We start from the raw sequence: 14,337 nt of genomic DNA, 5'->3' as shown, positions 1-14,337 counted from the left end.
TCGGCGCTACGGCCCCTTCCCGCTCGGGGTTTCCCCCCAGCCCCCGGCAATGCCACCGCCAGTGCCGCCCACAGTGCTGGTGCCGTCGGAGCGCGCAGTGGTGCTGCTGTCGTGCGCGCTTTCCGCGCTCGGCTCGGGCCTGCTGGTGGCCACGCACGCTCTGTGGCCAGACCTGCGCAGCCAGGCGCGGCGCCTGCTGCTCTTCCTGTCGCTGGCCGACCTGCTCTCGGCCGTCTCCTACTTCTACGGAGTGCTGAAGGACTTCTCGGGGTCCTCGTGGGACTGCGTGCTGCAGGGCGCGCTCTCCACCTTCGCCAACACCAGCTCCTTCTTCTGGACCGTGGCCATCGCTCTCTACCTGTACCTCAGCATCGTGCGCAGCGCACAGGGGCCCCGGTCCGGCCGCCTGCTCTGGACCTTCCACGTCGTCAGGTGGGTGGCGGCGGCGCTGCTTCCCCTCTAGGCCCCCGCTCTGGTGCAGCCCCGCCTGGACCCCGCCGGACCTCTCTTGTAGAAAGCGCCCCCCGCCGGCGGCCACACCTCCCCGGAGCCAAAGGTGGCCTAGCCGGGATTGGATGCCCTGGAGCAGTGACTGCTCCGTGCCCAGAGGACAGCCCTGAAGGAGCTGCTCATTGCAGCGTATGCCGCGAGCGTCGCCGCAGAGGGCACCCCTCTCTTCCTGCTCCAGCCTTCAACTTCCCAGAGCGAGGTGACCGCTCAGCTCAGCCCCATGCTAGGTGAGGGGGCAGTGCTTGCGCGCAGAGGCTGCCCCGAGGAGTTAATGAGGACACTCTGTGCCCTCTTGCCTCTGCTTCACTGAACGCCAATTATCTCTTTTGCCTAATGAGAGAGAGACGCGCTTGTCCCCAGGCTGAGAGTTGAGTAGGTGGGTGCCCCAGGACGCAGAGCCAGGCTGCTCCCAATCCGATGCCACCTCTCTAGCCACACACGGTGGGTGTGGCGCGTTCAGCCACTCCCAGGGCAGCAAAATGTAGTGCCTAAGCTATGAAATGTACAAGAGACTCTCTCTGTCTCTGTCTTTCTCTCTGTTTTTCTTCTTCATTTTTCTTTGTTCACCTCTAGACTTTAGGCCTCTTTGTATTTCTGTTCTTGGTGATCTTGGCTTTCTAGAGTTCAGAACTACTCTAAGACGAGTGGCGGAGGCCTGCTTAGAAGAGGGCTGCAATCTGCCTAGAGTTTCTCCCAGAGGAGGGAAAACCCGGGCTTGGCCCTGCCCTGCAGGGCAGGTGAAGCACCTGATCAGGGAACCCTCACCCAGGGGAAAAGGTTGGAGGCCTTAAGATACAAAATCTGGGAATGATCATGGGTGATGATTGCGCAACGTGATTAATGTAATTGAATCTCTAAATTGTATACCTGAAAAATGTGGATTTGGCAAATGTTTTATATACATGGTTTTTTAAATACTAATTTAAAAAAGAAAAGAAAAGATGCCAGCTTTCAAGATGCCAGAATCTCCTGGTGTATGTGAGGAACAGGCAGGAATCTTAGGACTCATTTCCCCCAGTTAAGAGCCCTGACTACTGTCCTAATTATAGGTCCCTTCTATTAAAAACCTTGAGTACTTTCCAAAGGACTGAAAGGACAGTCAGCACTTGGGTAGAGACAGGTCACCTGGGTGTCACAATGATGAGGTCACAAGCTCAAAAGAGTCATTTGACCCCAGCTCTTGGAGCCGTTGAATGGGGGCCAGCTGATCCGTGGGAAACCAAGTGACCTGCTTCTCTGCTGTTGAAGTCAGGATGACAGTTTTGTGATTCTAGCAGTGCTGCAAATGCTGCAGGGGTCAGCAGAAACAGGGCTACCTTTCCCCTCCTTGGAGCATCCCACACAACTAGGAGCTGCTTCAAAGACTCCTCCTTGGCAGGGCTGCTGGGTATGGGTAGCAGATACACCTGTGTGCACAGCTTCATGCCCATGTGCTGGAGGAGTCCAGACTTGACCTTTCTTTGCCAAGAACCTCTTCACTCTCCTTTCCTACAATATGCTTTTCAGATGATCAGGAGAACCTGGCATAATTATTTGTAGAAATGACAGATTTCCTAAGAAACCTGAGTCAGTAGTTCAGTAGTTCTGTTCACTTCTCAGGGACTCTCAGGATGTTTTCTGCTCTGCTTAGGAAAGGCCTCCTAGGAAACTCTGTATCCCTTTCTGGACATAAAAAGAATTGTTCATCCTGTCTGTTGAATGTGATCCACCCAACGGCTTAAGAAAAAAGAAAATTACCTGTATCCAAGCTAGAGAGTGAGTTTGACAATTTATCCTTGGAGTTCTCTGTCAGAAGTTAGTACTCAGACTCTGCTGCTGTTATGTTGCTAGGTGCCTTCAAGCCAATTTTTGACTCCTAGTGAGCCCATTTGACAGAGTAGCCGCCCCATAGGGTTTTGTAGACTAATCTTTACAGGTCAAGGATTTCACTTTACGTGAATCCAGTCAACACTCATGAAAACAGCAGTCAAGAAATCAACATATTGCATTGGGCAAATCTGCTGCGAAAGACCTCTTTAAAGTATTAAAAAAGCAAATATGTCATTTGAGGACTGAGATGCACCTGACTCAAGCCATGGTATTTTTAGTCACCTCCTATGCATGTGAAAGCTGGACAATGAATAAGGAAGACAGAAGAATTGATGCTTTTAAGCTATGGTGTTGGGAAAGAATATTGAATATACCATGGACTACCAGAGAACAAACACATCTATTGGAAGAAATACAGCCATTATGCTCCTTAGGAGCGAGGATGGTGAGACTTTGTCTTACTTACTTTGGACATGTTATCAGGGGGACCAGTCCCTGGAGAAGGATATCATGCTTGGTAAAGTAGAGAGTCAGTGAAAAAGGAGAAGACCATCAGTGAGTTGGATCAACACAGTGGGCTCAAACATAACAATGGTTGTGAGAATGGTGCAAGACCGGGCAGTGTTTCATTCTGTACATAGGGTCACTGTGAGTTGAAACCAACTTGACGGCACCTAAAAACAATAGTGACAGTCTCTGTGAGATCAGATCACTAGGTCTTTCTCCCTCAGACCCACTGCATGAGTTCATACTTGGTTAGACTTTACTAGTCAAAGGGTATAGGGTAAATCCTGTAGAACAAGTTTATTTATTGACCAGTAGTTGTTAGTTGTCTGTTGAGTCAATTCCGACTCATAACAACGAACTTCTCTGTGTGGTTTTCAAGACTGTGAGCTTTAGGAAACACATTACCACGCACTTCTGGGTGGATTTGAATCACCAACCTGTTGGTTTGTACAAAAACGACATGGAGTTGGCATCTTCTGACCTTCTCCACTCTCATGAGGGGGAAACAGTCACCATCAGCAGCCCAAGGCTCATTCCTAAAAGGCCAGACATACTGCTACCCTCCAACTTTTTTACTAATTCTGACACCAGCTGTCCCTTCCACGGCCCTCCTCTGACTTCATGAAAGAGACCTCTGCATACACACGTCTCCCTCCTCTTTTTACTTGGTTGTATAAAAAAAATGGCTGCATGGATGTCTGACCTCCTTTAACTTCATGAGGGAGGAGAATCACCACCAGCAGCTTCAGCCCAAGGCTCATTCCTAGAGGTAGAAGTCCGACATGCTTCCTCTCTCCAACCTTCTTACCAGTTCTGACACCAACCTCCCAGGCACTCTCTATTTCTTAGCAGAGTTCAATAATTTGTTGCAATGGCTACAGAGAACTCACAGACAGTTCTCATGGATTGTGGGGTTTATTAGGGAAGTAACAGGCAGCAATTCAAGATCACGCTTAGGATACAGTTCTTCAATCAGGACAGTCTCCTCTCTGCTGTGCCCTCAGGCATGCTTTTCTGGCCCGTGGCCTCTCAGCCTGGCCTCTGCTCTGCTCCGACAAGTGTTACAAAGCTCTTTTAGCTCCGCTGATAGGTACACCTAGGTGCATCCCACTCCACCAGCAAGCATCTTGCCCAAGGACACTCCGCTTTCTCACTCTGGGGGCCAGGTAAGCCTGCCACTTAATCACTGCACCACCAGAACTCCTTGGGGAAAAAGATTAGGCCCATTAATAGTTAAAAAAAAAAAACCCTACAAGTTATAACAATGAAGTGCCATTTCTTCATTAAATTTGAAGAAAAATATTAGGCAGAATACTAATGTAATAAGTACTGGTGAAGCTGGTGTTTTCCTACATTATTATTGGCAATGTAAATTGGGATAATCTTTCGAGAAAGTATTTGGTTTATACCCTTGATCCAGTAATCCTATTTCTGGGCATCTAGTCTAAGGAGATAATCCAAAATATGTACAAAGTTGTATGTACAAAGGAGTTTGTGATAGCTTTATTAAAATATTAAGAATTTAAAAACAACCCAAATGTCCAACAGTAGACTAACAGTAAGTTATAGCCCCTTCCTTGAAATATTATATATCTAAGTGCCTAAGGCACTTGACTGCTAACCAGAAGGCTGGCAGTTCAAACCCACCAGACACTCCTTGGAAGGAAGATTGGGCAATCTACTTCCGTAGTGATATCGCCTCGGAAACCCAAGGAGGGCTCACTATGAGTCGGGTCCGACTCCACGGCACATAACAGCAACAGCAATGTTAAATATTAATTGTGAACACTATTAGTTGTATTTTTAAAATACTACAATAAAATGTTAGGTGAAAAAAGTCATCTGTAAAACATTGTAATTGCAGTGTGAAGGACTGCTTTTATGTGACCTTTTTAGCCATGGTCTTACAACTCCCACTAAATGATTAGGGAAGGAGCTCTGGTGGTGTAGTGCCTAAGGCATTTGATGCTAACCAGAAAGTTGGTGGTTCACATCCACCAGCCACTCCTCAGAAGGCAATACTTCCGTAAAGATTTACTGCCTCAGAAACCCAAAGGGGATCGCTGTGAGTTGGAATCAACTCAGTGGTAGTGAGTTTGGTTTGGTTTGAAATGATTGGGTGGGGCTATGCAAATTAGATGCATGGCACTTTTGTGGGGGGTGGGACCATCCAAACAAGGTGCATAGAACCCTTGTGGGGGTGAAACTATGCAAATAAGGTATATGGAACCCTAACAAGGGGATTGATCAGTTTTGCCGTCCTGCTAGGCTTAAAAGAGAGCCAATGATCCTAAAGCATGAAGGGGACCACTACCACCAAGAAGAAGAGATGGGATTGGAACACATCCTTTGGACCTTGGGTCTCTGTGCTGGGAACCTCCTAGATCTAGGCGACTGAGAGCTGTAATACTGAGAAGGAGCTAGAGGGAAGCATTGAGAGAGACATTGAGAAGTAGTGGCAGCAGAGGCAGCAGAACAAGGAGACTGGTAGGAGATGGCACAGTGTGCCTCCTGGCCCACGGATCAAGAAGGCTGAGCACCTTTGGGCAGGGAGTTTGCTGGCGGAGTAAAGTGCCTGTGGGTACTTGGTAGAGCTAGGGTCACTGACCCACAGAGTGAAAAGGCCGAGTGCCTTTAGGCAGGCTTGCTGGTATAGTATGGTGTCTCGGCACTTGTGGACTGAGAGAGCAAGAGAACTGGGTGCCTTCAAGCAGGAGGCTTACTGACGTAGTGTGTGCCTCTGGGCACTTATCAGTGGAGGTAAAGAACTTTGTCCACTTGTCTGAGCAGGGCAGAGGGTGGGCCAGGCCGAGGGGCCAAGGGATGAGAGGCTGAAGGCCAGAGTGAGGCCTGCCTGCAGGCACAGCTGAGAAGAAGCTGTCCTGACAGAAGAACCGTATCCTAAATCTTTCCTGCCTCTGAGTTGTAACCTGTTACTTCCCTCATAAACCCCATAATCCATGAGAATTGTCTGTGAGTTCTCTGTAGCCATTGTAACAAATTATCGAACTCTGCCAAGAAATAGAGAGTGCCTGGGAGGTTGGTGTCAGAACTGGTAAGAAGGTTGGAGAGAGGAAGCATGTCGGACTTCTACCTCTAGGAATGAGCCTTGGGCTGAAGCTGCTGATGGTGATTCTCCTCCCTCATGAAGTTAAAGGAGGTCAGACATCCATGCAACCATTTTTTTATACAACCAAGTAAAAAGAGGAGGGAGATGTGTGTATGCACAGGTTCCCATAGCTCCTTAGGGCCCTTCCTATTAAAACGCACTGAGTTTTGAAGGGTTCCATTTAAACCGACCTTTTTTTCCTCACTGGAGAAGAAGAGCAGCTTAGATTTTATCCTCAGGAAATTTGTACATCTACTCCTCACTTGGGAGCTCTGGTAGCATAGTGCCTAAGGCACTTGACTGCTAACCAGAAGGCTGGCAGTTCAAACCCACCAGCCACTCCTCGGAAAGAAGATTGGGCAATCTAATTCCATAATGATACTGCCTTGATGGCAAGTAACAACAACAACAACTCCTCACTTATGGACATGGTTAGGTTCCGAAGACCAGGTTGTTACATGAAATCAGCATTATGTGAGTGATCGTCATGGGCTATGACCTGTCTTCAGTGCCAGTATCCCCCCTGCCCTGGTCACTCCCTACCCATCAGGTACCCCAAGTCCATCTCTGGATGTGTGTGGTGCCATGGGCCCCCCTTTTGCACCACCATGGAGCCCACAGAGGTAGCAGTGGCTGTGTGTTTCCATCTCCCGCCGCTAACCCTAGGCAGCGATGCCACTCATCCTCTATCTGCCCTGGCCCCACAACCTGCATGGCCCCTTCTCTCTTCCACCCTTCTCACCTCCCCTCGACTGACCTCTCCAGCACCTTTGGGCTCTCACCTGGCCTCCCCTGCCAGCCCACAACCTCATATTGTCCTGTCTTTGCCCTGTGCTCTCTGTGGCTGGACTGAGATGTTGTGGATGAATGGGAGAAGGCATCCCACATCTGGTTGGCTGCTGTCCCTTGCATGGTTACCACTGGGGCCTCCGGTATATAGTTTGAGGTAGCCCATGGATGGCAGTCCCACATGGGGCCCAGACCATCAGAGGCACCACCTGAGAATTTTTTCAAAGTTGTTGTAAATACAAAATGTTGGATGAAAAGATTGTCAGTAAGTGAGGAGGAGGAGGTGTATTTCATCATGAGCTTCATCTGGCTCTATGGTTTGCAATGTACTAACCCTTCATTAGCTCATTTGATCACCACAGGGTAGGGTGATTTCCCTCCATTCATTGCCTCAGAGACTAGTTCTAAGAAGAGCCATGATTTGTCCAAGGCCACATACCTTAGTGGGAGGCTCAAGATTAGAACCCAGTGTTGACTGGCTCAAAGTTCAGTACCCATTTTGTAATTCTACCTTCTCTCTTGGTCTTGACAGTAATTTTTTTTTTAATTGAAATGCAGTTTGATAATCATTTATTTTGAATTTTTCATATCTCCAAAATGTTAACATTTTGCCATGTTAGCTTTATCTTTCTTTTCCTGAATCAAGTGAGAGTAAGTTGCTGACTTGATGCCCCCTTACCCCTAAATACATCTATGTATCTTTCCAAGAGATGTATCACATACACTTGCCAAAAGCAGGAAATAACACTGAGCAATACTATAATTTTTGGAATATATTGATATTTAATCCATCATCTCAATATTTTTCTTCTAGCAAAAGATAATCCCAGCTCATGCCTTCAGTTTTGTAATTTTGTCTTTGTGTTTTGTAACATTGACAGTTTGGAGAATATAGGTGGGTGCAGTTATTTTGTGGAACGTCCTGGGTTTGGGTCGTTCCAGCATTTCCGCATGATTGCATTCAGGTTGTGCACTCTTGGCAGGAGTAGCATGTACTGTTCTTTCTGTGCATCTGTCAAGTGGCACTTTGATAGATTCCATTACTGGTAATGTTAACTTTGACCACTTGGTTAAGGTGATGCCTATCAAGTTTCTGCACTGTAAAGTTACTATTTTTCCCTTTGTAATGAATAGATACCTCATTGGGAGCTATTTGAGACTATATAAAGATCCTGTTGTTGTAAGGTGCCGTCCAGTAGATTTCAATGTATAGCCACCCCAAGTGAGAGAGTAGACTCACCCCAAAGGGTTTTCTTGGCTGTTGTCTTTATGGAAAAAGAACCTGCTCAAACTTTCCCCCAAAGGTTTTTAGCACCAGTTGATTCTGACAGCATGTGGAAGTGAATTTTGGGGGGTTTTATTGTCTTTGAAGCTTGTGTGGAAGAGCCCTGGTGGCTGAGTGGATAAGCACTTGGCTGATAACTGCCAGGTCAGTGGTTTGAACTCACCAGCTATTCTGTGGAAAAAAGATATGGCAGTTTACTTGTGTAAAGATTTAGTCTTGGGAACCCTGTTGGGACAGTTCTCCCCTGTCCTATAGGGTCACTATGAGTTGGAGTCAATGGTTGTGTGAAAATATTCAAGAGAAAACAGTGTACACCTGCTCCTCACTTACCAATTATCTTGTTTTCCGACATTTCATGTTTACGACCACAGTGAAAAATCTGTTTTGTGCATTAACAACTTACACCTGGCACTGAAGAGTGCTGAGGTGCGAGGCGAGAGTAACACTGGCTGTGATGGTTAAGGTTATGTGTCAACTTGGCTGGGCCGTGATTCTCAGTGGTTTGGCAGTTATGTAATGATGTGGTCATCCTCCATTTTGTAATCTGATGTGGGCATCCTCCATTTTCACATATTGTCCTGGTCTTTGGGACCTAACCTACCTCAATGAATGAGGAGAGGTTGTATTTAGGAAGTCCCTTTCTACCACATCGTAGCTATTGAAGTAACATAATACAGATCCCCAACGAGTCCTAGTGGCACCAATGTGAGCACTCCGTTGCTAATTGAAAGGTTGGTGATTTGAAGCTGCCCTGAGGTTCGGCTGGAGAAAGATACAGACATATTGATCAGCCTCCATGAAGAGTACACCAGGAGCACCCTGTGGAGCAGTTCTACTCTGTCCTGTGTGTTTGCTATGAGTCAGAAGCAACTTGATGGCCACACAGCAACAATGTAGACCCCCACCTTTTACACTCCTTAGATGGGCATCTTGGCTATCTATTTACAATTCCCAGCCAAGACAGTGTTGAGAGAAGGGAGGGGCTGGAGCTGCTGTGGGTGGGGTCATCTCCCTTGTGGTAAGCAGGAACTAGGAAACCACGCAGGCCTCTTGGGGAATGTAACTTTCCATTCACTGCTGAGGTGGGGGACCTCCTTTTGAGTGATGGCTGAGCAGGGTAGGGGTTGTGTGGCCACACCTGTGGGGCTGCCATTGTCCCAGGCTTCGGCTGCATGTCCAGTGAGCATTGAGGGAACTAAGGACAAGGGTGTGGAGTGATCTCCTGTGTCAGACAGAAGAGTCCTGGCCCAGCCAGCCTGCATGGAGGTATGAGTGGATGTGGCATGATCCCTGACAGACATGGTCCTGTGCCCCTTGCCAACATGCCAACCCACTCCCTAGGCTTCTCTTAGGGTTCTGGAGGAAGTAAAAGGTGTCCCAAGTTCAGCATAAATACCCCTGCCCTGCAGGGAGCGGGAAGTTCCCACACAGTGAACTCACAGGTGAAATATGGATTCCAAATGAGTAGGTCTCTAAGCCAAAACCAAGGAGGTCTGGTGGCACTGTGCCTAAGGCATTTGATTGGTAACCAGAAAGTTGTTAGTTCAAACCCACCAGCTGCTCAATAGATGGGCAATCTACTTCCATAAAGGCTTACCATGGGGCTGGTGGCTGAGGGGGCACTATGAGTCAGAATTGACTCAATGGCAGTGAGTTTATTTTTGAGAAACCAAAACCAGAGTGTCTGTGGGATTGGTGACAAGGCCACAGGGCAGAGCTGGGCCATCCTGGATAGTCCTGAGCAGGCAGGGTCTGACTGAGGGACAAATACAGCCATTGCAAGAACAGTACCCCATGGCTGTCGGTTCTCTGCTAGTATTGGCTGTCTCTTGAGTCAGACCTGGCTTATGGTGGTGACCCCATACAGGTGCCCCTGATCTGTTGTGAATCGGACCATTATGATCCATAGGGTTTTCACTGACTGATTTTCAGCAATAGATCATCAGACCTTTTTTTCTTAGTGCATCTTGGTCTGGAAGCTCCATTGAAACCTGTTCATCATCACAGCTACATGCAGTCCTCACTGTCAGGTGAGTGGTGGCTGTACATGAGGTGCACTGTTAGGGAATCAGACCTGGGTCTCTCTCATGGAGGACAAGAATTCTACCACTGATCCATCACTGCTTCTGAGGACAAACACCCAGCTGGGTGGGAAGGGCATCTCTGAGTAATTACAGAATGGCCCCCAGTGCCCACCAGAGCCAGGCAACAGAAGCTGGTGCCAAATGTGAGCATGTCTTTGAAAGGTCCTTTGGACACCCTCTCTGCTTCTGCAGCTGATGCCACACTGTGACCTAGTGGCCTGGCCCATGGCTGACTCCTTGACCTTCTCCCACATCCCATCCCTCTGCCCTACACACTTGACAATGAGTGCCCATTGTTCCAGGGAAGGACCCTCCAGGCAGCCCTGGGCCTTGTGAGCTCTTACAGACTGCAGCTGGATCTCCATTGGGTCCTTCCCTGTCCTGCTCCCCAGACTTTTCTCAATTGGTACATTGTTGAAGGATGGTTTTGTGCAAAGCATGTTTTGAGTTATGTTAATGTTCAAGGCTTTCAATAGGCCACAGTCCGCAGACCAGCACAGAAGCAGGGGAGACCTCTTTGGTTTCCCTCTCAGCAAGTGCCAACCCCCAAAAAATCTGGAGTAAGAGTGAGTTTTTTGGGGAAGGAGAAAGTGCAGGAACCCAGCACCAGCACAGATGATGAGCAGCCTAGTAAATCAAGGCCTTTCCAGTCTAGCCCTTCAAACCAATGATGTCTGGTGGCAGAGTGTGGCCAGGGAAGGCTTGCAAAGGATCTTTGAAAATCAGTTGATGGCTTTATAGTGAATCTTTCCTATTTGGGTGTGACATGTAGGTTCTCTCCAGCACTAACTGGTGGGCAAGGTTCTGGGGCCATATGACAGAAGTTCCCCAGTTGGGCAGAGCTTAAAACTCCCAGGGACCTGGTGCTGTGGAGAGGTGTGTAAACCCAGAATGCCACCCAGAATGGGGACAAATGCTGGGGAATTCAGTGTCAGAGACCAGTGTACTCACCAGTGACTAATCCTGCATGGTAATTCTAGTTTCAGTTCTCTGGAGGATTAAATACCAAAACAAGGTGAGTTCCAAGAGGCGTGGAGCTCCTGATAGCTGAATGGCTCTTTGTCAGTTACGTTCCCCTAAGCTTACCAGTACTCCAGCACCTTAGCACCAGCTCTGCCAGTCTGGGTGCAGGAGGGATTGGGGTGGAGGCTTTCTGATTTATCCCTTTGCCTCTGGGAGGATTCTTGATCCCCTGCCCCAGAGCACCCCCACCACAAACAATGTTTTATGCAAACATAAAACTTTTATCCTGGAGGTCTGAACCTGGCCCCGGGCAGCTCCAGGAGAAGCAAAGGGCAACCCTTCTAACTTTCCGATTCTGCTTGGGGTGGGTGTCCTCACTTCCTCCATCGGCAGCCCCTGCTGGCTTTCCCCTCAGTATGAGTCACAAGCTGGAGAAGAGGGGCCTCCTGGGTACCTGCTTTAGCCCATGTCCCTGCCCCCTCCACCTTTCTCAGAACCCCTGCACATGACCTCCCTCAAGGAAGCTTCTGCCAGCAGTCCTGAGGATTTTAGGATCAAAGTGTACTCCTCCAAAGTCCCTATGTGGGATGAATGATTTGCACTGGACCATTAACTTAAAAGGAGCTCTGATGGCATAGTGACTAAGGCACTTGACTGCTAACCAGAAGGCTGGAGGTTCAAACCCACCAGCCACTCCTCGGAAGGAAGATTGGGCAATCTACTTCCATAGAGATACCACCTTGGAAACCGAAGGAGGGGTTGCTATGAGTCAAATCGACTCTACAGCAGTCAGTTTTTTTTTTTTTTTTTCTCACTAACCTGTAAGTTGGTCGTTTGAACCCACTCAGTCATACTGCAAGGGAAAAACCTGGCTGTGCAAGAGGTTGATTCCCACTCATGACACTCCATGTGTCCCAGAACAGAACTACTCTATGGGGTTTCTTGACTAATCTTTATGAAAGCAGATCTTCAGGTCTTTTCTTCTGCAGAGCTGCTAGGTGGATTCAAACCACCAACCTTTTGGATAACAGCTTAGCAAACTGCTTGCACCACCCAGGCTCCTTCAAAAGCCATAAACCAAGCCCAAACCCATTGCCACTGAGTTGATTCTAACTCATAGAGACACTGTAGAGCAGAGTAGAGCTGCTCTATAGTGTTTCCAAGGCTGCAAATCTTTATGGGAGCAGGCTGCCACGTCTTTCTCAGAGTGGCTAGTGGGTTCGAATTGCTGACCTTTCAGGTTAGTAGCAGAGCGCTTAACCAGTGCACCACTAAGGCTCCTATATAATATGTAAATGATGTGGCTATGTTCCAATACAACTTTATTAAAAAAAAAAAAAAAAAAAAAACAGACCTTGGGCCAGGTTTGGACTGAGAGCCATAGTTTACCAGACTGCTGGTCTAGACTTAAGAAAGTAATGGAAGTCACTTGCAAATGGCAGCTGGATTCCCTGTGTGTGAAAAATACTGACTAAATTTCAAAGCATTACTTTTAAGCTATGTCTCTGAACTTAAGCAGGAATGATAGCCATTTATGTTGGGACAGAAAACTGGGTGGAAAAGTATGTAAGTGGGAGGTTGTGAGAAGAGGTAGTATCATAGGGCAGAACTAATTAAGGCCATATTCTTCCAGTGTTTGGAAACTATTAACAGTTTCAGCACAGAATGTGCCCCATGTCAGTGACAACCAATGAGGTTCCAACATCCATCTTGTGTTCTATGTCTTCCTTGTTTCACTTTCATCTTTCCTGTTAAGGTAAATGAAAATACAACCAAAAATCATTTGGCAGAACTACTCTCAGTTGCTAAGGAGCTCTGGTAGCATAGTGCCTAAGGCACTTGACTGCTAACCAGAAGGCTGGCGGTTCAAACCCACCAGCCACTCCTTGGAAGGAAGGTTGGGCAATCCTACTTCCGTAGTGATACTGCCTCGGAAACCCAAGGAGGGGTCGCTATGAGTCGGGGCCAACTCGAGGGCAAACAACAACAACTCTCAATTGCTAATTTCAACCACAGGTTGACTTTGTTTGTTTATTTATATTTTGCTTTGGGTGCAAATTTACAGAGCAGAATTTATTTTATATTCAATAGTTCATGTATATTTGGTTTCACTCCCCAATTACCAGCCCCAACCCTGACCTACTCTCCTCCTCTCCCTTCCCAGTGACCTCCCCCAATCCTTGTGCCATAGGTTGGCTTTAGATACCACAGACTGGCAAAAGTCAACGGAAGTGTTCAACAAGAATCAATTGGCTGTATGGAATTTACAGTCAGGTATTTTGTGTTTTACTATTATTTACATCTTTTATATCAGTAATATGTATAATAAACTTGTGTTGTATGTATGTGTATACGTATGCATGTACATATGTGCATGCATACATACGCACATGCATACATATATATTCTTTCTGGATAGGCATGCATTGCTTCATATCTATAAATTATGAGTCTGGTTAATCCTGCTTTACGGGATTATTAGACCATTCCTCCCACTCCATTCCCATCAACCTCGTGATGCTAGCTCTTCTTACCACCTCCCACTTAAATACCTCCCACCTGGCTTCCAGCCCCAACATGGTTGCCATCAGTGCTCAAGTTCAAACAATGACTCTCTACCAATCAAACCCACATTCTTCTTTTTAAAAATCTCTAAATGTTTACTCTACCACTCGTCCGTCAGTTTGTCATACTGTCATGTTGTGTGTGTTGCTGTGAGACTGGAGACTATGCCACTGGTATTTCAAATACCAGCAGGGTCTCCCATGGTGGACAAACTTGGAAGAAGGAAGGGACCATCCACTTCTCAAAGTATTGGCCAGTGAAAACCTTATGAATAGCAGGGGAACACTGTCTGATATACTACTGGGAAACTTGAGTAGCCCTCAAACATTGTCCAGGATAGTGCTGGAAGACGAGCCCCTCAGATTGGAAGGCACTCAAAATACAACTGGGGAAGTGGTGCCTTCTCAGAGAAGAGCCAACCTTAATGATATGATTGGAGTAAAGCTTTTAGGACCACCATTAGCTGATGTGGCATGACTCAAAATAGGAAGAAACAGCTGCGAACATCCGTTAATAATTGCAACTTGGAATGTACGAAGTATACATCTAGAAAAATTAGAAATTGTCAAAAATGAAATGGAATGCATAAAGATCGATATCCTAGGCATTAATGAGCTGAAATGGACCAGTTTGGGCCATTTTGAATCAGATAACCTTATGATCCACTATGCCAGGAGTAACAAATTGAAGAGGAATGGCATGGCATTCATTGTCAC

At 47.2% G+C, this 14,337-nt stretch overlaps 1 protein-coding gene across 1 annotated transcript in view; it reads left to right on the top strand.

Annotated features, from left to right (window-relative positions):
• Positions 1-49: 49 nt before the first annotated feature.
• Positions 50-14,337, top strand: part of GPR157 (G protein-coupled receptor 157) — a 28,977-nt gene continuing 14,689 nt past the window's right edge. The window contains exon 1 of the mRNA XM_007942659.2: positions 50-432. Coding sequence (XP_007940850.1) covers positions 50-432 — 383 coding nt within the window. The remainder of the gene's footprint in view (positions 433-14,337) is intronic.

This window comes from Orycteropus afer, unplaced genomic scaffold (genome assembly GCF_000298275.1).
Source record: "Orycteropus afer afer isolate SDZICR_OR568_19922 unplaced genomic scaffold, OryAfe1.0 scaffold00094, whole genome shotgun sequence".
In the NCBI taxonomy this organism is placed as follows: Eukaryota; Metazoa; Chordata; class Mammalia; order Tubulidentata; family Orycteropodidae; genus Orycteropus; species Orycteropus afer.
The sequence above is the reverse complement of the archived record's forward strand: the minus strand, read 5'-3'. Positions and strand labels throughout refer to the sequence as shown.